This window comes from Pipistrellus kuhlii, unplaced genomic scaffold (genome assembly GCF_014108245.1).
Source record: "Pipistrellus kuhlii isolate mPipKuh1 unplaced genomic scaffold, mPipKuh1.p scaffold_m20_p_7, whole genome shotgun sequence".
Classification (NCBI taxonomy): domain Eukaryota; kingdom Metazoa; phylum Chordata; class Mammalia; order Chiroptera; family Vespertilionidae; genus Pipistrellus; species Pipistrellus kuhlii.
The window spans coordinates 63,255,983-63,279,306 of NW_023425573.1; the positions used below are offsets into that span (position 1 = coordinate 63,255,983).

The following is a 23,324-nucleotide window of genomic DNA, read 5'->3' on the forward strand; positions in this document are numbered from 1 at the left end:
GTGTTTTGTTTGTTTATTTGTTTGTTTTGTTTTGGGGAGGTGTGGGAGGCAACTGATCAGTGTTTCTCTCTCTCTTTCTCTCTAAAATCAATTAAAAAACATGTTTAAAAAGGATGAATAAACTAAGATCATCTTATGTGCCTCAAATACATAACTACACATTTGCTTGACATAGAGTAAGAAACCCAACTAGAGTATTATTGATATTTTTTCTTTAAACTGAATGGCCTACTTTCAGTTTTGGGCTTGTTACATATGCTTGCTGAAGCTCCATTTGCTGTGAAATTGCTCTTTCAGATAGCTAAGTGTCCTGGCATGTTGTATAAACCAAAGGCTTAAATTAATTTGGTACACCAAGTGAAGGCGGCTAAGATACGGCATCTGGAAATAAGACCATGAAATTTGTCTCTTTTTCTTATTTCATTCAACATTTCAGCTGTGCTCTCTTTTCTGTAGTTAATATAAATAACTAGGATCACAAGCTTCTATTATCACACATTTTTCCTAGTATCTACAAGTAGGCAATTTCCATAACAAATGATATTCAGAGAAGCTAAATTATGGATTTGAAAAGAAAGAAGGATCTAAAAGAAAGACAAAAGATGAATAGTTCTTCAAAAGTCAGTGTATCCAATGGAGCTGCTTTGTTTGTTTCTGTTTTGTTTTCAGTCAAATTTCTTTGCCCACCCACAAGACCTCACAGATGCAGAAATAACAGAATATGCCTGCAGCCCGAACAAATGTGCAATGGGATTGATGACTGTGGGGACAACTCAGATGAAGATCACTGTGGCGGTAAATCCATTTAGTGTGAAATAATTCATGAAGTGACAACTACAAGATAATAAAATGATTTTAAAGCTAAATTTAAAAAAAAAAAAGGAAAAAGGTTTCATGTGTATGTCTGAGGGTAGATTTTTTAGACACTTGTTTATCTGACAGAATATGAAAATAATCCACTAACATTTTCTTTGCATAGTAGCGCTGTGCAACTTAATCCAGAATCTCCACTAGTCCCTAAATCTCCTGATGGGTACTTTATTAAGGAAAATACTGTGTAAGAGAAATAACAGTGGTTTTAAAATGTTCCATAAAAGACCTCCTTAGGTGGGAGTGGGCTTGCATTGATTCCATTTATGTGCACCCCAATCCCTTTCTCACAACTCTGAAATTAAAGACTCTTAAATCAAAAGTTTTACTGAAGTATGTGGCAAAATTGGTGACAAATACTGACTTTTTTGGTCTGTGGCAGTTTATAGTACTTAAAAAAATCCCACTCAGGATTATATTCACACATTTTCCTGTGGAACTATGGTGGTATTTGCTGTAAGGTAAATACACTGTTATGTTATAAAAATCAACAACATTTCAGAAATTTAAAATTTGGCCTCGAGAGCTTCAAATAAAGGATTGTGGGCCCCTGTGTTTTTATAGTATTTAGGAAAATATTAGACTTGCTATCTTCTTAATAAATTTGTTTTGATTTGATGAAATACCAATTATTTTTAATGACTGTAGGTAAGCTTACATATAAAGCAAGACCTTGTAAAAAAGACGAGTTTGCTTGCAGTAATAAAAAGTGCATACCCACGGACCTCCAGTGTGATCGTCTGGATGACTGTGGAGATGGTTCCGATGAACAAGGCTGCAGAATGTGTGAGTTTCTTTTCTGTTCAAGTGCAGTGACACACAAGTTCAATTTTTGCTTTATTATGAGCAAATTTATTTTACTATTCTGAGAAAAATATTGCCGTTAAAAATGTGCTTAAGTTATAACATTTGTTAAGCTTTAACCAAAGCAGATATGAACATCACTTAAGTTAATATCTGAAAGTGTGAGGTGGGAAAGGCTGATTTTTGCTACGAGTGACTTTGTTGGAGCTGAAGCTGAGGACTCAATATCCAAACACAGACTTTGACATTCAGCAAAGAAATCTATATCACTTAATATTTTAGTTTATAAAATGTAATGTTAAAACTTTTTTGAATTTTCTAAGCATTGATATTTCTTAACTGATGATAATGGTCTTAATAATTTTTCAATGTTTTAAAATTTTAACCTATTTCCAAATTTTCTTAAAGAGACCATCATTATTTTATTCAATTAGAGCGCTATAGTAATTGAGTTCTTAGACCTTGACTACTAAGCATTTTGTATTATATTTAGATAATGTTTGACATTTCATTTTTAATAAGAAAATGATTGAATTTAAGACCATAAATTAAGCTCACTCATAAAAGCCACTAAATATGTCCTACTTTTGAGTCTTTTATTATTTTCTTATTTATGCATCTAAGTTGTTCCTCACTGGTTGATGAAGTAATGCACATCAGAATATGGCCACATAGCTCATTCATAGTATAATTCCACTTGTGTAATTTAATTAATTATAAACTATTCAATAGTTAGTGGGGATTAATAATGCATACAATTTTGATAATGAAAGTTCTCATATTTTTCAATAATTTGAGTTGTTTAGGCAACATAGAGATACTTTAATATTATCCCTGTAACATTTTGTCTTTATTTAATTGCATTCAAAAATGTTTTCCTAGATGGGAGACGAAGCAGTGAAATATAACAAGTATCTTTGGAAATACATATATCTCAAAGTCCTTCCTAACCTATATTGCAGCCCAGGATCACTGGAACATGTTACATACTCAATCCTCATATGTGACCCTGTAAAAGTTTAAGAACTGCTGGTTGTGCCCACCTGCTCAAGTAGCATGTATATATGATTATGTCCCTGAACACTGAGTTTAGTTTAAAAATAAATGGCTACAACTCTAGGTAATTTCTAGGAAATGTTTAGTAATTAGAGAATATGCCAAACTCATACATCATAATACTGTACAGAGAGCTTGTCATTAGAGTCATTTATTTTTTTAATTTTATTTTTATTGTTGAAGATATTACAGATGTGCCCTTTATTCCCGCATTGACCCCTTATAGCCCCAACCTGCCCCCACCCAGGTATTTACCACCCTATCGTCTGTGTCCATGGGTTATGCATATACATTTTTTGGTTAATCTTTTCCCACTCATTCAACCCCAAGATATGGAAGCATGGAACAGACTGTTGAATCTAAGAGAATCTTTGATTATTGACTTCCTTTTAGAAAGTAGTTTAACTTGATAACAGTTTGGTATAAACTACATTCAATGTAAATGAGTTCAGTTTTTATCTTCTTCTTTACCTTTAAAAGAGAAGAGGGCTCATATGGAGAGAAGACCATGATTTTATTAACTCAAAAAGAGTCATCTAGGGAAAAATACATATAATTTTAAATTAAGAACAAAAGTGAACTCCTACTTCAGGAATTAGAGCTTTATTAATGTAGATCATATTTTTTAATCCCAGCTCCCACTGAATATACCTGTGAAGATAATGTGAATCCTTGTGGAGATGATGCATATTGTAATCAAATAAAAACATCTGTTTTCTGTCGCTGCAAGCCTGGATTTCAGAGAAACATGAAAAACAGACAGTGTGAAGGTATAGTACATTTCCTCAACAGCTGGCTCTTAAATCTTTAGGTTATAAAAGACTCCCAAAGCTGCTAAATTGGAAGATGACAGGGGGATTGATTTTCATCAAAACGGTGTGTATCTGCGGGTTACCAGTTTACTTAGAGAGTGAAAGTCCCTGGGGTCAAGAGCCTGTTTGTTTTTCCTGCTCAGCTAATCATTTCTGAGGCTACAGAGCCCTATCTGTAGCCGATTCAGACCTTCAGGAATTTCATTAGTGGTATTACAGTTCTGTTTTGAAATGCAAGTAATGGAATTGCTGGTTCAGGAACCATTGCGGAATTAGAGGCACTTCATGGAAGAGCATGCTTATGATAACCCACTTCTTTTCAGTTCTGGCACTTTCGGTAATGCAACAGGCAATTCACTTTTAGAGAAGTGTGGGCTTTTGTCCTAACACCCTGTAGTTTGTATTGCCAAGAAGTGTCTTTTAAAATTCAAAGGCAAGATTTAAATAAAGCTCTGTCAGTTTACTTGAGATCATTTAAAAATTGAGCATGTAGGATAGGCAGAATCTCATTGTAAGTTATATGTAAATATAACTTAAATCAGGACTTTAACTATAGAGCCATGAAATGCACTTTATGTACTTTCTGCAAGTTTCTTCATTAAAATTGATATTATTGTGATTAGAGCCAAACCTAAATCATCTCCCTGGCTCATCCAGGATGAATCCAAATCTTAAAATGCTTTCACCTACCAGATTCCTTTACTACTGTCTGTGTTATTCTTGGGCTGAAACGGGGGTGGGGAGCAGATAAATAATGTCAATCAAGATGGAATTACTGAAATAATTAAACTCAGTCCAAAGGGAAAAAAGTGTAACCATGTCATATTTATGTAAATTTTGAGTTCTATACTTGTTTGAATTTTTCATGACATGTTATTTCTCCATCAACATGGAACACTGAAAACTGGCAACTTCTTCCTTTCTTTTAACAAAAAAGCAAATTATTTCTCAAGGCTAGAATATTTCTTGCTTTTTAGAAACCACCTATCATTGTACATAAACACAGACACACTATACACGCATGACAAGCACAAAATCTCTTCAAGATTTCAATATCAAGTAACATTAATTAGTTCATATTTATTTGGGCTGTGTTTCTTGTATATACTTACAAATTTAGAAATCCTATTCTGAAAATTTTCCTTATTTTTAGTTATATTTTATGGCAAATATAACCTGCAATGTTATAGTCTGCTTTAAATTGGATCCACTCAAACTTTTGTTGTGCAAATAAATAACATTTTAACCCCAATAAAATTTGCACCTTTATTCAATCAATAAAGATTTAACATAAGGAAAAACGGTTTGACTTGGTGTGAAGGAGGGGATAGACATTACCTCGATTTGTAATAAAAATAATTTAAATGTGTGCTCTTTCTTTATGTGGCTCCAAAAATATCTTAAGAAATGGTTATTTCATGTCAAAGCCAAAACTATTCAATTGGAATAAAGGAAGGATGGGAAACCTTTTTCCTGCCAAGGGCGATTAGATATTCTATAACATCATCCCAGGGGCATATAAAATTATCAACTTAGAAACTATCCCTCTATGTTTGGTCAAACATTTAATTAATTCACCCCCAATGCCCCAATGATTTCAAGGGCCTTATATGAGATCCATGGGCCAGACATTCGCCACCCCTGGTCGGAGAAATAACAAGGATAGCAGAATAGCAGTAGAAATGGAATGACAATGGCTGTGTGCAAGCACTATTCCAGGTATCGGCCATGTGTGAGATTCCTCTGTCTGCTTCCAAAGCTTATGAAACAGGGATTTTTGTAGAGATGAAGAAACATGCTAATCCTGGCCACTACAGGGCCATGTGAGGTAACTGAGGCTTTCTGAAATCAAGCACATTTTTTGCATATTTTGATGTCCTGTAAAAGGGAAACCATAGTGTCAAGTAACTTACTATTTAAAATCACAGGTGCCAAACAAATAAAAAAATATTTATAGTAATAAGTCTTCAGTGATTAAGTACTGACAATATTTTATTTATCTCATTTCCCTACATTTCAAACATAGAATGAGTTGTCAAAAGAGTGTGTAAGTTCTCCCCTGACAAAGTATCATGATACAGGCAACCCAGGAGTACGTATGGGCACTGTCATTTACAAGTGCCACTACCATGACCATGTGGAACACTGTTGAGTGCTAAACAAATGATAGACATCACTATGATTATCCTTAAGTTCTCTAATTCAAGGGGAGGACTCATATCACAGATTTATTACATAATTAGGACAACTATATGTGATAAAAGAAACCAAGGAATTAGGCTGATTGAAAGCAAAAAAAGAGGAAGGAAAGGAGAAAGTAGGTAATTCACCATAATCAGTTGATGTCAATCCTGGCCTTGCTTAAGCCATTAAAATCAAAGGTAGGTGCTAAGCCACAGAATATTGCCTGTGATCGATTGATTTATTACTATGATATTTATTTATTTATTTATATAGGCACCCAGTTTTTGTTTGTTTGTTTGCTTGTTTGTTTCACATAGCCATTCTTGTTACATAGTCATTTCATATACATGAAACCAGAGGTATATTAGAGATATATCCATATCTTCACTCTTTTCCAGGCATTGTGCAAAATGCTGGCAATGTAAAATGAATAAATTATAAATTATGCCCTGAAGGACTGATAGTCAAGTAGGGGATATGAATATATAAGAACATACCTGAAATATAGTGTGAACAATTCTGTAAGAGAAAAATGTTAAAACAGCAGAACACATAAACTTTGGGATGGATAGTCACTATTATATGTTGATGGAGATGAGGGAAGGCTTCACATTAGGTGTATTTTGAGAAATGAGTAGAAATTATTTGCATTAAAGTGGGAAAGGACATTAGGGGACGAAGGCACAGTATATGACTTGTATATAAGATATAGTTAGGTAATTAGAAACAGGCTTAAAAGGAAACGTTGAAATCTGTTTGTTTGAGTAAATGCAAGCACTAGGGGAGTTTAAAATGGATATTTTCAATGTTTTAAGTGGACCAACAAGCAATGTACCAACAAATTATAAGTTATTATAGTGAAACTATGGTGAAAAACTATCATTGCCTAAGAAAATTACACAAGTCACAGATAAGGCTTTGAAAGAACTATAACAACAAAATAGAAATAAGTAAAAAAAAAATGTCATTTAGAAATGTAGAAAGAGTGGAAGTGCTAATTGGTGTACGATGATGCTATTTTGAGCTCTTCTTTACAGATGTTAATGAATGTTTGGTCTTTGGTACATGTTCCCACAAATGTATAAATATGGAAGGATCGTATAAATGTGTATGCGACCAGAATTTTCAAGAAAGAAACAGCACCTGCATAGCAAGAGGTAAGATTATAACCATTATTTCAAAGCTAGTATAATTTTGCTATATGTATCTTATGGAGCAAAAAAGGTTCATGTTGTATTTTAGCAATAGATTCATGCCTGATAATATTAAATGTCTATATTTAACGATGATTAATTTGGCCAGTTGGTTTATCATTCTTAATTTTGGATGGCTTGTAGACATAATAACATAGTTAACTGTTAAAGTCACTTTTGTGCTTGAATCATTTTGTCAGGAAGTGTAAAAACTTAAAAGCAAATGTGATAGAATAGGAAAGTATTGTCTTCATGGTCTACTCTCTGTGTATTTAGAAATTAATACTCCATTGGGATAAAAATAACAGGTTAGCCCTGGCTGGTTTGGCTCAGTAGATAGAGTGTTGGCCTGCACACTGAAGGGCCCCAGGTTCAATTCTGGTCAAGGGCGCATGCCTGGTTTCAGTCTCGATCTCCAGTAAGGGGCGTGCAGGAGGCGGCCGATCAATGATTCTCTCTCATCATTGGTATTTCTATCTCTCTCTCCCTCTCCCTTCCTCTCTGAAATCAATAAAAATATATATTTTAAAAACCAGATTAAATGTTAACAATATACAGAGAATGGAATTTTGAGTAAGAATTTAAAAGGTTTTCAATTGAAACTGTGCATTCAAATTCAGATTGCCTCCACTTAATAACATAATTAAAAAAAAATCTTCATTGTTGAAAATATTACATATGTCCCCCTTTCCTCTTATTTATGGGGGAATAATATCATTTTAATTAATGAAATGGCAGTTATGGATCTGATGCTCTTTTAAGAACGGATTTTAATACTCATATGTTTTGAGTAAATAATATCATAACAAATATTGGTAGCTGCAGGGTATGATTGCACAATGTTAATATGATAGTTATTACAAGAGGAAGACAATGTGATGTAACAGATCAAGGATGAGCTCTGAGTTACATGTACTTTGCTGACTGTAGTTGATCAAGGATGAGCTATGAGTTACATGTACTTTGCCTGGGGAAGTTATTTAACTCTGAGCCTCAGTTCCTCCCCTGTAAAATGGGAATACTAATAACTACTTTCCATTATTGTTGTAAGAAGAGGAGAAAAACTGTGAAAGGCTTAACACAGTCTGCCACATAATATACTTTCACTAAGTGAGGGCTACTAAACCTATAGAGATGAACTATGCCTTGTGTATAATTATTTTTGTATTTTTGAAGGGATATTAAGTATGCCATTCAATCTTACTTTATGGTGTCATTAATATTCTAATTACTAATTTCAGGATTTACTTTAGGGTTTTACTTGTCTCAGGATAAACATAACAGTACAGTACTAGTATTGTAGGTATAGAAACTTCAGGCTAGAAGTTTCACTTAGCACGATGCTAGGTAATATTGAGATGATGACATATTAATATAGTAGCACTGATATCTTTTATAATAAACATAAAAAATATTTAGGATACATGAATATTGGAAGAAGAAAACTCTTCATATCTTAATCATAATTTCTTAGTCTAATTTAATAATCACTCAGGTGCATAAACTAAATACTCAGAAATGTTTAAAGCTTAATGAGTACACAATATAACATCTGAATATTTAAAAAGCATTAGAAAATAATGCATCATTGCCGAGACAAATCCCCTTTATACAAAGGATAACTACTAAAACTGCCTAAATTGTACTCAGAAGTTAAGTTTTGCCATAGTAAAACTTACATTAATCACTCTTAAACATAAGTGGTGAAGATTTTAAAAAAGCAGTGTAGAGTTGATTTTTATTGGGTAAGAAACTGTTTTAAGAATAACAATTCAAGATAATGTAATAGTATAATCATTGCTTTTACATTAGTTGAAATTTACTTTATTTTTGTATTTTATTATAATAATCTCCAGGCTCTGAAGATGAAGTTCTCTACATTGCTAATGACACTGATATCCTGGGTTTTATATATCCATTCAACTACAGTGGCGATCATCAACAAATTTCTCATGTTGAACATAATTCAAGGATAACAGGAATGGATGTATATTATCAAAGAGATATGATTATTTGGAGTACTCAGTTTAATCCAGGCGGGATTTTCTACAAAAGGATCCATGACAGAGAAAAAAGGCAAGCAAACAGTGGCTTGATTGTAAGTAAATAACATTGAATATTTGAAGGTTCATACCTTCCCACCTCTGTATTTTATTTTAATCTATCAATGATGGTGTCTGATTATAGGAGGTAATTAATACATTCAATGATTCCTCCCAATATTTTCTCTATATAGAAGTGAGACATTTATTTTTTCTCATAGCTGCATATAAATTTATTTTAATTGAATTCCATCATACTTTTGTTTCAATAAATTTGACAGTTATTTAAGAATAGTAACAAATAATAAACATTTCTACAACATTTAACATTTTATAGTGTTTAAAATGTATTATGAACATGAGGGGTTTTTTTATCAAAAGATAAAATTACTTTGCTTTTGTTAGAGAATAAAATGTCAAAATATACAGGTATTAGTAATTTTATTTTTAACACTATGAAAAATATACTTGTATTCTAGGGCAAGAGATCAACTCCATAGTGTAAGCATTTCTTCTGACTTTTGATAACTATATTTCAGGGCACCTCTAAAACAGAGCAATATTGTTTGCTAGTATATGATGGACACATTGATTATCATGCTTATTCCTTCTGAGGAAAATAAACTGGAATAGTTTTTTAGATTTGTGGTTGTAGACTACCCTCTTTTTGTTTTAGGGCATGTCAATTTATCCTGTATTTTATTTTTTGAAGTAACCTTGCAGAAAAAAGTGACAGATACATACTTATTTTTATTGGGTCTGGCCTATTGTCATACAACCAAAAAAGTCAAGTGCTATTATATTAGGATGTAATTTAAGCTTTGTAGTTCAAAATAATCTGAAATCCTCACTACATTTTCCAGTGGTATCTACCTACCATAAAGATTTGAATTACATGAATAGCATTTGATAGAATTCTGGGACATGTGTTTTTTTTTTTAATCAATTGTAGATAGCAATAAGCTGGTCTAACTCAGGTGAGATTAACCGTGAGTAAAAATTCATATATATCGGAGTTGTTTCTTCAGTTCTTCCTGTCCCAAATAGAATCTTATGTTATAGCTTTAGTTCTATTAAGAACAACTCTAGGACAGAACCAATAAATTTAGTAGATCACTCTGCCTTCCCCGTCACTCACATGTAATCTATGTCCTCTTTAACAGACCAAAGGCAGACTGAGAGTCTTGGTTAGCTTGAGCTTTTCTTTATCTCTAAAACAGAAGTCTGCTTTGCAAAAACATAGTTCTTAAGGTACCATTTCATGTTATTAACGAAGTGGTAAAGGGCATATTATTTCATTACAATGCGTGGGTTTTAATTTTGTTCCTGTTGCTGACTATTAGCCTCTTAGCTTCTCTATATTCTATTGCATAAAGTTTATTGAGGAGTATGTATGTTTATTATTGTTAACAGTTTGGACACATAGTAAGTACTATCTAGATACTTGCCATTAAAAGGATGATGATGATAATGATGGTGATCATGATGATGCCTTTGATGATGATAATTGGCAAGGTGTTCTTCCTTAAACATTATCATATTAAAATTATTCACAACTTATCTTGTTTGAATTTCATAGTTGCTAAAAATACATTTATAATTAATTTCAATATGAATTTTTAGTGAAAATGATTTGATTATTGTTTTGGTTTTGTGCTTGGAAAGATTAATGATCATTGTATTCTAGTGAACAGAGTCTGTTGTAGATCAGAGGCCAAATTTATTTAATGTTTAGCAATTAAGTTTTTATTTGTATACAAACAAATTATAAATGTGTATATTTTATATTTATTTACATTTATATATTTTACATATTTTAATCTTTGTGTTTTAATGTGCTATAGAATCTTTTATAGCTAATGGCAAAGCTAATGTTTAATTTTTGTTCAGTACAATATGAAACTTAATTTAGTCTTTTAATGGTAGTAATTATTTGTGTTGTATCATCTAGACTTTCTGTTTGTTTTTTTCTCTCTTCTTATATCTATGCATGACTAACAATATTAAATAGGAATACAATTGGATAATAGTAGAGTTCATTTTCTAGGGTTCTATATAAATGAACTAAATGTCATGGTGATAAGGTTTCAAACTCTGAGCCATCAGTTTTAGCACCATGTTCAAAGTCATTAAGCATTCCATATAAATTTTATCCTATGCATTGCTTTTTAAATAGTATTTAACGCTATAGTAATGAAGGAAATTATTTAACTTTGCTTCCTAAATCTTTTTTTATAATTCTTGATATTATAGATATGGAATAAAGCCACCTTAATTTTATGAGCAATGTGTATTCTAGAGTAATTAAATGACTTACCTACATGCAGCTATAATGTGACCAAATTTAAATTTTAACTTAAAATACTTGTTACATCTTTGAGTCTCATATTACTCATTTGATAAGTAAGTATAGCATTGAAGTAGACCATTTCTAAAATCTCTCCTAGAAAATAAATATTCATGCTTTCCAAAAGATGTGATATAGTTATGTCTATCAAGTTATTACTTGTACAATTTGTATGTATTCCTGTAAAATCTACCTGGTGTATAAATAATAATTGATTTTCTACCCATACCCATTACTCTGCCATGTATTGCATTTGCTCTTTTATAGATACCAGCTAGTTATCCAGTAGTTTAATGAGCATGTGGTCTGTTTCATCTGAATATTGACACACATATTAAATGATCATTATCTGACAATTACCCACCCCTTGGAAAATAAAACTCAAGACTTTTTTCTAAGCTGAATATGGAACATTGATTTCTTTTTCTGAATCAATAAGTTAAAGAAAAAAAAATCAAACTATGCATACATTACTTATAACCCATTTTTAATTAACCAAATGAGAGGAGTTAGACATATAGGTGATAGCCAAATGTCTTGAAAGCATATTCACAAACATTGAAAATATTGGGATATTTCCTTCCATGTGAAGAGTAAGAAATATGTTATACCAGATACCAGAGGAAGATTACTCAGACAAATAAATGTTTACTGAAGTCATTCCAAAGAAAGGTAACATTTAGTATGATGTGTGGTTTTGGAAATCGTGAAGGGAATACTCTTCTGTAGTCTCAAGAAATGGTTGCAATACTAATTACAATTACAAATTTAAATTTCAAATGCAGACTAAGTTATTTATACATAGAAATAATTACGATTCTATAACCCCCAGGGCTATACAAAACGATGATTTTTTTTTCTTTAGGAAAATTAAATAATTCAAAACTTAAAAGTCTAACATGATTCAATCTATATGTAAAGTATAATGAGATTTCTGAATTTGAATTTTAGTAGTTGGAACAGAATATGATAACATTATGCTACAATTGAACATACTTTATGGCAATTTATCATTTCTAGTATGAAATGCTGTGCAGCAAAGTACATGATGACAAGCACTATAAAGTAGGTCAATGCTTGTAAAAATGCAAATGACTAAAAATATAGATTAGATTCTTACCATTAAGAACTAAATATTCCTGAGCAAAACAAATGGTTCATCTGATCTACCTGATTTTGCGAAGTGAATATGAAATACTATTTTTGGCATACTCTCTGTTATGCCAAAGAGAATGTTCAGAATGCACATGCTTATAATTAATAATCAGATTTTTCAAAAAGTTTATTTGAACTTTTTTCCCCTTAAAATATTTCAACAAAATAATCCAGTTATCTTTACTAGGTTTTAATTTTTAATTGGGGCCCTAGATAAAACCTCAATATATGGGTCTGTGTGTATGTCACAAACACAAACACACACACATCCACTTGAGTGTGTAGATATGCATATCTTAAGAATGTGTGTGTGTGTGTGTGTGTGTGTGTGTGTGTGTGTGTGTGTAGCAAAATCTTCAAAGAATTACTTTAGGACATTTAGGTGCAGTGAAAATTGATAGCTTCTTTTTTTTATTTTTTATTATTGTAAATTAATTATAACCATTATAATTCTAATTGAAGCTTTCTATACTTGCATAGCAAGAATACTTAAAACCATCTGAGTTTATCCAAACTAGTCCACAACTACAATAACTTATTATGATTATTTTGGAAGAAATCTAAAACTATCAGATCATTACATTATTGCCATTTTGTGTGATTGATTGCATATGATAGGCATTCAACAATAGATACTCATTAAAGTTAAATTGTTCTGTAACATATTAATATTCAAAATTGTACTGAACATAAATTTTATATGGCTATATAAAACATATGATTATATAATTAATAATCCTTAAGAAACTATTGATCAGACTATATAGTATTTTAAGGAGAACCAGTCAAGTTTTATTCACTTCCAAAGTTTATTTAAAGACTAGAGGCCTGGTGCATGGGGGCAGGGGGTGACCCTCAGCCCAACCTGCACCCTCTCCAATCTGGGATCCCTCTCACAATCCAGCACTGCTGGCTCCCAACTACTCACCTGCCTGCCTTCCTAATTGCCCTAATCTCTTCTGCCTGTCAGCCTGATCTCCCCTAACCACTCACATGCCAGCCTGATTGATGTTGAACTGCTCCCCTGGCAGCCTGTTTTCCCCCAACTTCCCTCCTCTGCTGACCTGGTCACCCCTAATGCCCTCACCTGAAAGCTTAATCACCCCCAACTACCCTTCCTTGCAGGCCTGGTTCTTCCCAAGTGCCCTCCCCTGCTGGCCATCTTGTGTCCACATAGGGGCAGGATCTTTGACCACATGGGGGCAGCCATCTTGTATGTTAGAGTGATGGTCAATCTGCATATTACTCTTTTATTAGATAGGATAGAGGCCTGGTGCACGGGTGGGGGCCAGCTGGTTTGCCCTGAAGGGTGTCCCGGATCAGAGTGGGGGTTTCCTTGGGACATGGGGCGGCCTGGGCGAGGAGCTGTGGTAGTTTGCAGGCCGACCATGCACCCCAATGTCCCAAGCAGAGACCCTAGTATCTGGAATTTATTTACCTTCTACAATTGAAACTTTGTAGCCTGAAGCAGAGCTGGCAGCCATTTCTGAGGCCGGCAGCCATTTCTATTGGGACTTATGTACCTTCTATAATCGAAACTTTATAGCCTTGAGTGGAGGCCTAGGCCAGCAAGAGCAGGTGGAAAGCTTGGCTTCTTCTGTTGCCTGGGAAACCCAAGCCTCCCTCCTGCTCTCTGTGGCCGTAGCCATCTTGGTTGGGTTTATTTGCATACTTGCTCTGATTGGCTGGTGGGCATAGCTGGTAGGTGTAGTGGAGTCGTGGTTAACTTGCATATTACTCTTTTATTAGGTAAGATTTCTGTTTATTAGGTTTGGTGCTGGATTCTCAGTATACAATAACTATAACCAGAGTCTTGTTCTCATGAAGGTTAGATTCTGGGGGACAAAGACAGAGTCAAGTAAACGCATAAGTAAATAAATTTTAAAAATTTCTTATTTTAAAAACAATATTGAAGTAAATAAATAATGAACTGAGAAAGAAGCACTCAGATGTTGTAAGTATTCTTTGTATAGGATGTTCAGTAAAGGCTCATGCGAAGAGAGATTTGAGCTAGACCTAAAATGAAGTAATGTCATCTTATTTATAATTAGGACAACTAGCTTTTTTTTTTAATTTCTTTATTGACTACAGTGTTACATATGTGTCCTTATTCCCCTGTTTCCTTCCCTATTCCCCCCTCATACCTTCCCTTCCCTATTGTCTGAGTCCATTGGTTAGGCTTATATGCATGCATACAAGTCCTTGGTTGATCTCTCTCCTTTACCCCACCCTCCCTTACCTTCCCTCTGAGGGTTAATTGTCTGATTGATGTTTCTCTGTCTCTGGATCTATTTTTGTTCATCAGTTTATGTAGAGAATGGATTATTTATGGGGAAAGCTCAAATAGATACAGACCACTTAGGAAGATTGTATCCCTAGTTAGAAATAGTGGTAAGTTATACTATTGTAGTCTCAATGAAATGGAAGGTAGTGAGTAGAAATTTAGCTAAAAATGTTTGCAAATAGGATTAATGTGGAAAATGAGAATAGGAAGGACAAGGCTGGTACCTAGATTTCTCAATGATACAACTTAATGGGTCCTGAGGATATTAAATATTGGGTTCAGTTTTAATCATGTTAAGTCTGAGGTGGCTATAAGAGATTCAAATGAAATGTCAAGTAGTCAGCAGTGTATTCAAGATTTGGTCTTAGATCTCTGAACTAAAAATAGAAGATTTGACAAGATATCTAAAACTCTGAAACAAGATTAGTTACCTGCTGTGATTTGCCTTTATCTGCTTTAGGTCCCTGTCCCATTCTTCACACAATAGCCAAAATAATCTTACAACTTTAATCACCACATATCCCTATTTAAATCCTAAGGCATTTCCATGGAAAAATATTTGGTTTACAAGTCTATCCAATATAATCAAGCCTCATCTTTTATCTCGTCCTTTCCATATCCTCACACACTTATATTTACCCACAAAAACATTTTTTTCTAGTCATAAGTACTCCATATTTTATTTTTAAGAGTGAAAATTCACTTCCAAATCTTCATAAATGGCATTGCCTCTGCCTCCTTTAATTATCCTGAGGAAACAAAGCAGATTTTCTAAGGACACCACTTTCATTATTATTGTTTTCATTGAGATTAGTTTTGGTCTTATTTTGCCACTAGAGATCTCAGCCTACAAAAGGTATTTTTGGGTCTTCCAAAGGCCTAATTGAACTGTGGCTGTTTGAGGGGACAGGATCACAGAAAGATCAACCATTATCTAAATTTCTATTGTATGCCCAGGAAGTAGCTTATGAGGTGACCTCATTACTATTCCAGGTTCTGTTTAGACTTGGAAATTGGATTGTTAGTTTATCTAGGGAGTAATAAGACAGTATGAAGCACATTTTAATGAGGCTGGCAAAAAAATAAAATATAAAATTCAGCATTATGTACACTTATATTCACACACTGAATGAACTTGATGGATGAAAGACACTGAATTATAAAAGCGCAATTTATATGTTAATAATACATATACATATACATACACACATAAAGGTCTGCTCCACAGACTAAATATTTCTGTCTGTCCGCAAGATGCTTATCCAGTGATTCTGGAGACACACTATCAACATTTGCTTCTTTGACTCTTGTTTTTCTATTGTTTCTTTGGTTTAACTCCTGTTACAGATGCTTGATTTATCTATGATAGTCAATTTCATCTGCCTCTTTAAGGCCTGGGCTTTAAGTCGGGCATACACATAAGATAAATGTGTGAAACCAATTGGACATAGATTAGGCACCCAGGGAGGTGGCAAAGGGAACCTGTCCCATTAAATCAGGGGCAGCCACTGATTGACTGCTATTCTAGAATGCTGACTTACTTTTGATATACTGTTTTAAATATCCTCAATTTATACAAAAAACTCATATTTTGCAATCTCTACTTTCAGATAACACTCCAGTACATCTCAAATGTTATGCTTGTCCAAACTTGATGTCAGAATGCAGCTTGATTCTTAATTCTGGGTCACTCAATATGGAGATGACATCAAAATTATTCCCTAAGTACCAACACATTTTATACTTACTAACTAATGCATGATGATTCATAATTAGCATTCAATACATCTTTAAGGCTACATAAAACACAGACTTATATAGAATGGATAATATTTTAAATAGTTGTATAATTTAATATTTAAAAGCTAAAGAGTTTTACAGCTAATCTAATTCAAAGCCTTTATTTTATACACTAAATAATTTATAGAGAAACTACAATTAGGTCATAAACCCAGTTCCTGACTTCAAATTTTGCGTGATTTCTAATCTTCCATGATATCTTTTGTTTATCTAATAGCATTAATGAAGGCATTGAGAGCCAGTTTTGCTTTTGATGGAGAGAGGGGTAAATCATAAAAAATAAATTAATAGAAATCTGAACATAATAAAAAATATTGATAATAAAATCACATAGAAAAATACTGAATCTCAAACCAAAGACAAATATGATCTTTTTGAAAGGATTTTTACAATTACATATTTTTATTTGGTTTCTTTTTACCTTAGCAGGAGTTTGATCCATGTTGACATGGCCCTAATGTAGATAAATATAGCTTTAAAATTACTCAGTTGAAATAATCTCTTCTTCAAAAGAAATCATAGAGAAAAGGCAGGGGTTTCATCCCTGAAGTGATTTTGGACCTCTGACACATTGTAGCTCTAAATATAAGTTTTTATTGATTCATATTTTGTGGACCAAAATGGAAATAAATAGTGTGACATATACCACACCCCACACAACACCCCCCCACACACACACACACACACACGCACACGCACACACACACAGGTTTTTAGTGCGGCTTTACAACTTTGTCTTAATAGTATTACACTAGAATATAATTAACTTTAGTACAGTGAACTGAATTTCTTTTCTTAGATTTACACAAATATTGAAAAAAAAATCACAAACCACCTCAATCTATCCTGTGTTAACTATATTTTCTTAAAGTATATTTCTAACTATAAGAATTTTGTTATAAAGAAGATAACATTTCAAGGCTTAAATGCTTGAAATCCTCTTTCATATGTTTTTCTCTCTCCTTGGTTTTTTAAAAAAGTAGATGTCTCCAGGGACTTACATCTTCAATGTACTGAAGCTGGGGCTCCGACAGATACCTTACAGTCCACAGCTGTAAAGGACTGCTTGTGTAAAGTAGTAATTTTGTTACAATTGAGCTGCCAATTTTTCTATAAGATTTAAGTGTTTTATTCATCTGACTAATATATCTCCACATAAAGAATGTGTCAGGCCTCAAAACTTTGGCTGTGTGTATGGAGAGCTGATTAGGGAAGAAACCATCTGTCTGCAGAGAGCAGTCAAAATGTCTTCTACTCTGCGCAACACCAGAGCCATGCCTTCGTTGTCAGGGTAACCAAGATCCTGCAGTCTTTCAGACAGGACTTACTTCATTACTACTCTCGTTTATTGGCCTGTCTGTCGATTGAGCTAGCCAAAGGGGCAAATGAGAATTTTATATTTTCTTTTTACTTTTATATGTTTGTTTTCTTTTCAGCCCCTTTGGAGGCAAATAGCTGTATTTTTAGCTTTCCTGGTTCTGTTTTCTCCCATCAGATTCCATTCCACTCCCAGTATCTGTTTGCTTTTCCTGTGTTTTCTACTTTTTGTATTTACATGATTGATTCTGAACCACTTCATAAATGGTCCACTATACCAAGATTCAACAGGGACCTGGCTGGTGTGGCTCAGTGGTAGAGTGTAAGCCCGAACCAAAGGGCTGTGGGTTCTGTTCCTTGTCAAGGACAAGTACCTGGATTGCAGGTCCTTTCCTGGCTCCGGTCAGGGCACATGTGGGAGGCAATTAGTTAATGTGTCTCTTTAACATTGATGTCTCTCCCTCTCTCTTTTCTCCCCTTCCTTCCACTCTCTCTAAAAATCAATGAAAATATATCCTCAGTGAGGATCAATAGAAATAAAGATTATTAAGAAAAATATTGAGCAGGAATTTCTATCCTCTACTATCAAATCTATACCAATATAAGAATCCCTTTTATATGGCTTGTGCCATTCACAATCCTGGTCTAACTGTGAGCAATAAAGAGGAGTTATTTCATTATAATAGAACTCACTATAAGAATGGTTTCTTAATTTGGCCACTGCTGTTGTCTTCATGCTGTTCATTCTTTCCCTATCCAACCCTGCTTTGTCGTGTTGGAAGTCATTGAGCATCCCATGTGTTCTGAGTCACTGAGGATGGACATCTGGTAACATCTTCATCCTGCTGCCTTCATTCTACAAGAATCATCTTGTCACTGAAGATTCATGACTTTAGGTTAAATTTATTAGGTGTGACCATCCTTCACCCTGTATTCTAACTACTTTAGTTGGTATTGGAATGACATTGGGAATTCCTTAATCAAGGATGCAAAGAATAAATGTGTAGACTTAAATGAGTCTGTTACTTGGTATCTCTTGTGCCTTGCACTGAAAAGTAGCATTTTTTAATTTTCTCTAAACAGTATTCTTTTAAATTTATATTAAATAATTTAACTTATTTTTGCAGAATTCATCATTAGTAGAATCTTCAACACACTGCTTACCTGGAAAAGTGTCACTGAGTCAAATTTCTGAATGCTCTATTAACATTAAACATGTGTGTTCTTAACTGTCAGCAGTTCAGATTTAGCAGTACAGAATGGAAAGATAATCAGATTTTTTGAGCATGAATAAATAAAATGAAAATCCTAAATTAAAAAATAAAGTGGAATTTGGCTTTGTATGTGTCCTATTTTAGTCAGGATATCATTATGATAAAATGTGTATATTTATATCCATAAAGGGAAAATATGTGTTTTTCTATGCTTGTGCTAGAAAAAATATATATTTTTCTGAAACTAAAGTTTGTTCTACTAAAAAAATTATATATTTGTTTAAGCACATTTGATAAATGTGCTCCAATGGACTCTAATGGCTATTTTTTCCATTGTCTCTTAAGCTTATGAATATTATGACTTACACTGACATGCCCATGTCATTTGTTGATATAATTACTTTTAAATACCCCCAAATCAGGGAAAAAGGCAAGAAAACAAACAGTTAATTTGAATGGAACGGAAACACATGAAAATAATTTTGTAATTTGGCTGAGAGAATTCTTTATTATCTATTCATCTATGTGATTTTTACATAATCTCTAGAGTATGTCTGCAGAGAGTTTTTTATTTAACTTCAGTTAGCTGTAATATATTACTCATTAGATGGATAGTGTTTTGTTGTTAGAGTGCAGATATAAGGTATGATGAAATTTCATAACTTTAGTTTTTAAATCACGAGGTGAAAAGACATAATAAAGGTCATTAGAAATTGCTAGGGTTCTGTGTTCATTTCAAGCCATATTTTTCTTCCTTGAGATCCCATTAATCACACAGCAGATAGTGATCTGCAATTTCTGTTTATTATCTCATGTGTTTTGTCTTTTTATTTTTTTGTGAAGTTCAGTTTCTTCTCTTTTAATCTGTCTACTTCTTAATAAAATGTGTTCACTATTAAACTGCTTGAGAAATTTTCACGTGTCATAACCCCATAGTTTCACTGGTTGCCAAGTCCTAATGATGTTTTACACATTGCCTACATGTCTAGTTATAATCACCTTTAAATAATTGTTTCCATTCTTGATATAATGCTCCTGTGAATCTTTTTTCACTTTTGGTTATGCACATTAAATGTGACCATGTAAAATAATTACTATATTAGTTCCTGTTCAAAGTGATCAAGTTAATTGAGGGGCACAGAGCATACATTATTTTCCTTGCTGATGGTTCCCAATGACTTCTCCTATTTTGCCTCACAATAATTCAGTAATGTAATATTAAGCAGAAAATCCAAGCTAGCAGATTTAATAGAAATGACAGAGGTTGTAACTTTCCTCCAAAGATGTTTAAAGATGCAATATCTTTCTAAGTGTGCCTATCTATACTAAAATTTTCCATTTTTAAATCAAGTTACATATGGTGAAAATGCAAGGCAACTGGAACCTCTTGAAATTTCTGAAAATAACATATTGGTGAAAAATTTTTGAAAAATTTCTAACAATATCTATTCAGCCTGAACATGTTTATATCTTAGACCCAACATGTCTATTTCTGATACATACTCAATAGAAATGAGTTATTGTGTCCATCAAAAGACATATACAAGAATAGTATTCAGAACTTTAGTTATAATGCCCTAAAACTGTAAATAAGCCAAACGGACATCATTAGTAAACAAGTTGTGCTATATTCATAAAAAATAAATTAAAACCTGAATAACGGGTATGCAAAATAATATGGATGAATTCCACAGACATGATATTTAGTTAAAAAGTTATGAATAACGGTGTATGATTCTACTTAAATGAATTTGCATAAGCTAATCTATTAGACATCAGAATATGGTTATTCTCAGAAGAATACTGACTGGATATTTATAATATAATTTTTACACACCAATATATAACAGAAAAAAATATCAAATTGTTTTTTGAAAATACAATTTTTCTTTGTCATTTTGTCTTCTTTTAGTGTCCTGAATTTAAAAGGCCCAGAGACATTGCAGTTGACTGGGTAGCAGGAAATATTTATTGGACTGATCATTCTAGAATGCACTGGTTCAGTTACTACACCACCCATTGGACCAGTCTGAGGTATTCCATCAATGTGGGGCAGCTGAATGGCCCCAATTGCACCAGACTTTTAACAAATATGGCTGGAGAACCTTATGCTATTGCTGTAAATCCTAAGAGAAGGTAAGCTAATGACTTGGTAATTTATATTTCATTATATGAGCATCCATTCTTAGAGATTGCTCAACTTGTGCTCTGTATTTTTGTTTCTGTAATGCCTTCAAAGATAATAGGTTCCCAAGGCTTCTGAAAATCCCTCTCTTTTTTGTACAAAAGCACACTCATGTTATTTTTACACCAAATTGAGGAGCAAATATTTATTTTTTTTGAAAGGTTGCAAAAATATACATTCTCTCTGTGTGTATTTTATCTTGCATTTCAGAATAATGAAACTAATGTGATAAACATTTTACTAATATAGTGAATCTAATATTGAAGTTTTGTAACATTAAATATAATGCTTTGTGTTTGTGTGTTGTTTTTTTTTAATTGTTGAAAGTATTACAGATGTTTCACTTTTCCTCCCATTGATTCCCTCCTCCCCACTCCCATGGCCTCCACAGGCCTTCACTGCGCTATTGTCTATGTACATGGATTATCCATATATGCATATATAAGTTCTTTGGATATTAACCAAAGAACTTATATATGCATATATGGATAATCCTCCTTCCCTTCCCTATGCTCCCATCTGGGTCTATTTTATTTGGCAGTTTATTTTGTTATTTAGATTTTACACATAAGTGAAATCAAGTGGTTTTTGTCTTTCTTTGACTGGCTTACTTCACTTAGCACAATACTCTCCAGATACCTCCATGTTGTCTTAAAAGGTCCTTTTTCATTGGACTGATCATTCTAGAATGCACTGTCTAGAATGCATAGTATTCCATGGTATAAATGTACCACAGTTTTTTTATACACTCATCTGCAGATGAGCACTTAGGGTATTTTCAGATCTAAGCTATTGTAAATAGCGATGCTATGTGCATAATATTAAACATATTGAATGTAGAGTATTTTTGTGTTTTAGCTATTTGTGATACTAAAAGGTTAAGATATATTATGTATAAACAAATTTGAACAATTTAACACAACCATTTAATTTCTTTTACTGATTTTTTTTCATTATTTACTCTTTTTCTTTTTCAATTATAAGAAATGACCAAAAAGTAAGTAGAGTAATCTTAGGTAAAAATTTTTATCACCCAAAAGGTGGATCAGTAAAAAGAATCAAATGTTATTTACTTAGCAAAATTAAGCTGTGTGGTATCTTCTAAATGGAGAATGATATCTCTCTGGGAAAGTACTTTTAAAAAATGAAGCAGTAATAAAATGAATATTATTTCACAAGAGGATAGTTTTAAAATACTTTTCTTCTAAAATGTTATTGAATTTTTCAAAATTGAACTTTAAATATCAAGTAATAAACAATAGTGCATGCAGTGTCTCTCAAATCTTAGAGCATAATTAAGACCATTTATATTTTGCTTTCTGGAAGGTTCCTTTTCTGTAGCTTTAGAGTTGGGTCCAGAAATCTGCTTTTTCAGGATCTCTGGGTTGTTTCTGATTTTCACAATTTGAAGAAATACTATGTTTTACAGTACAATTTGGTTATAACAGCACTTCACCAGGCTAACCAACTTGACCTGTTTTCAGGATGATGTATTGGACTGTTGTTGGAGACCACTCCCATATAGAAGAAGCAGCCATGGATGGCACTCTGAGAAGAATTTTAGTCCAAAAGAATTTACAGAGACCCACAGGTATGATGTATTTCTGACATAGTCTAAAATTGTATCAGAATTCTAAGCATATTGGTGTTTCAAGTCTTTAGTTTTGTTGGCAATATAATCATTTTCACAAGCAAATAAAATAATTCATAGTATGACATTATGAAAGTCATTAACATTTCATGTTGTATTTTCCCAACTAAAAGTCAGGTTCTTATCATCTGCAATGATATTATGGGGATATTATTTGAAAATTGCCTTAAGTTTATGGCCATTAGTAGGATTTCAAATGAATGAAATGTTGACAGTTTATAGCAATGTATCAGGATATTTTTACATATAAATGTTAATGATGTTACGGTAGATGGCAGTATTTTTAGAAGATGAGAAACTAAACGGACAAAGAACTGAGGAAACATAGATAATATTTGTGAAAGACAAGTTTGATGATGCCTTGTGTTTTTGTTCTCAGCTTTCAATCTGGCTTTAATCTGTCTCCTAGC

General features: G+C 33.0%; 1 protein-coding gene across 1 annotated transcript in view; it reads left to right on the plus strand.

Moving 5' to 3' along the window:
- Positions 1-23,324, plus strand: part of LRP1B (LDL receptor related protein 1B) — a 1,573,107-nt gene that overhangs the window by 1,458,363 nt on the left and 91,420 nt on the right. Inside the window, exons 73-79 of the mRNA XM_036421500.2 lie at positions 670-795; positions 1,519-1,656; positions 3,366-3,500; positions 6,764-6,883; positions 8,776-9,017; positions 20,991-21,214; positions 22,748-22,854. Of these exons, the coding sequence (XP_036277393.2) occupies positions 670-795; positions 1,519-1,656; positions 3,366-3,500; positions 6,764-6,883; positions 8,776-9,017; positions 20,991-21,214; positions 22,748-22,854 (1,092 nt within the window). The remainder of the gene's footprint in view (positions 1-669; positions 796-1,518; positions 1,657-3,365; positions 3,501-6,763; positions 6,884-8,775; positions 9,018-20,990; positions 21,215-22,747; positions 22,855-23,324) is intronic.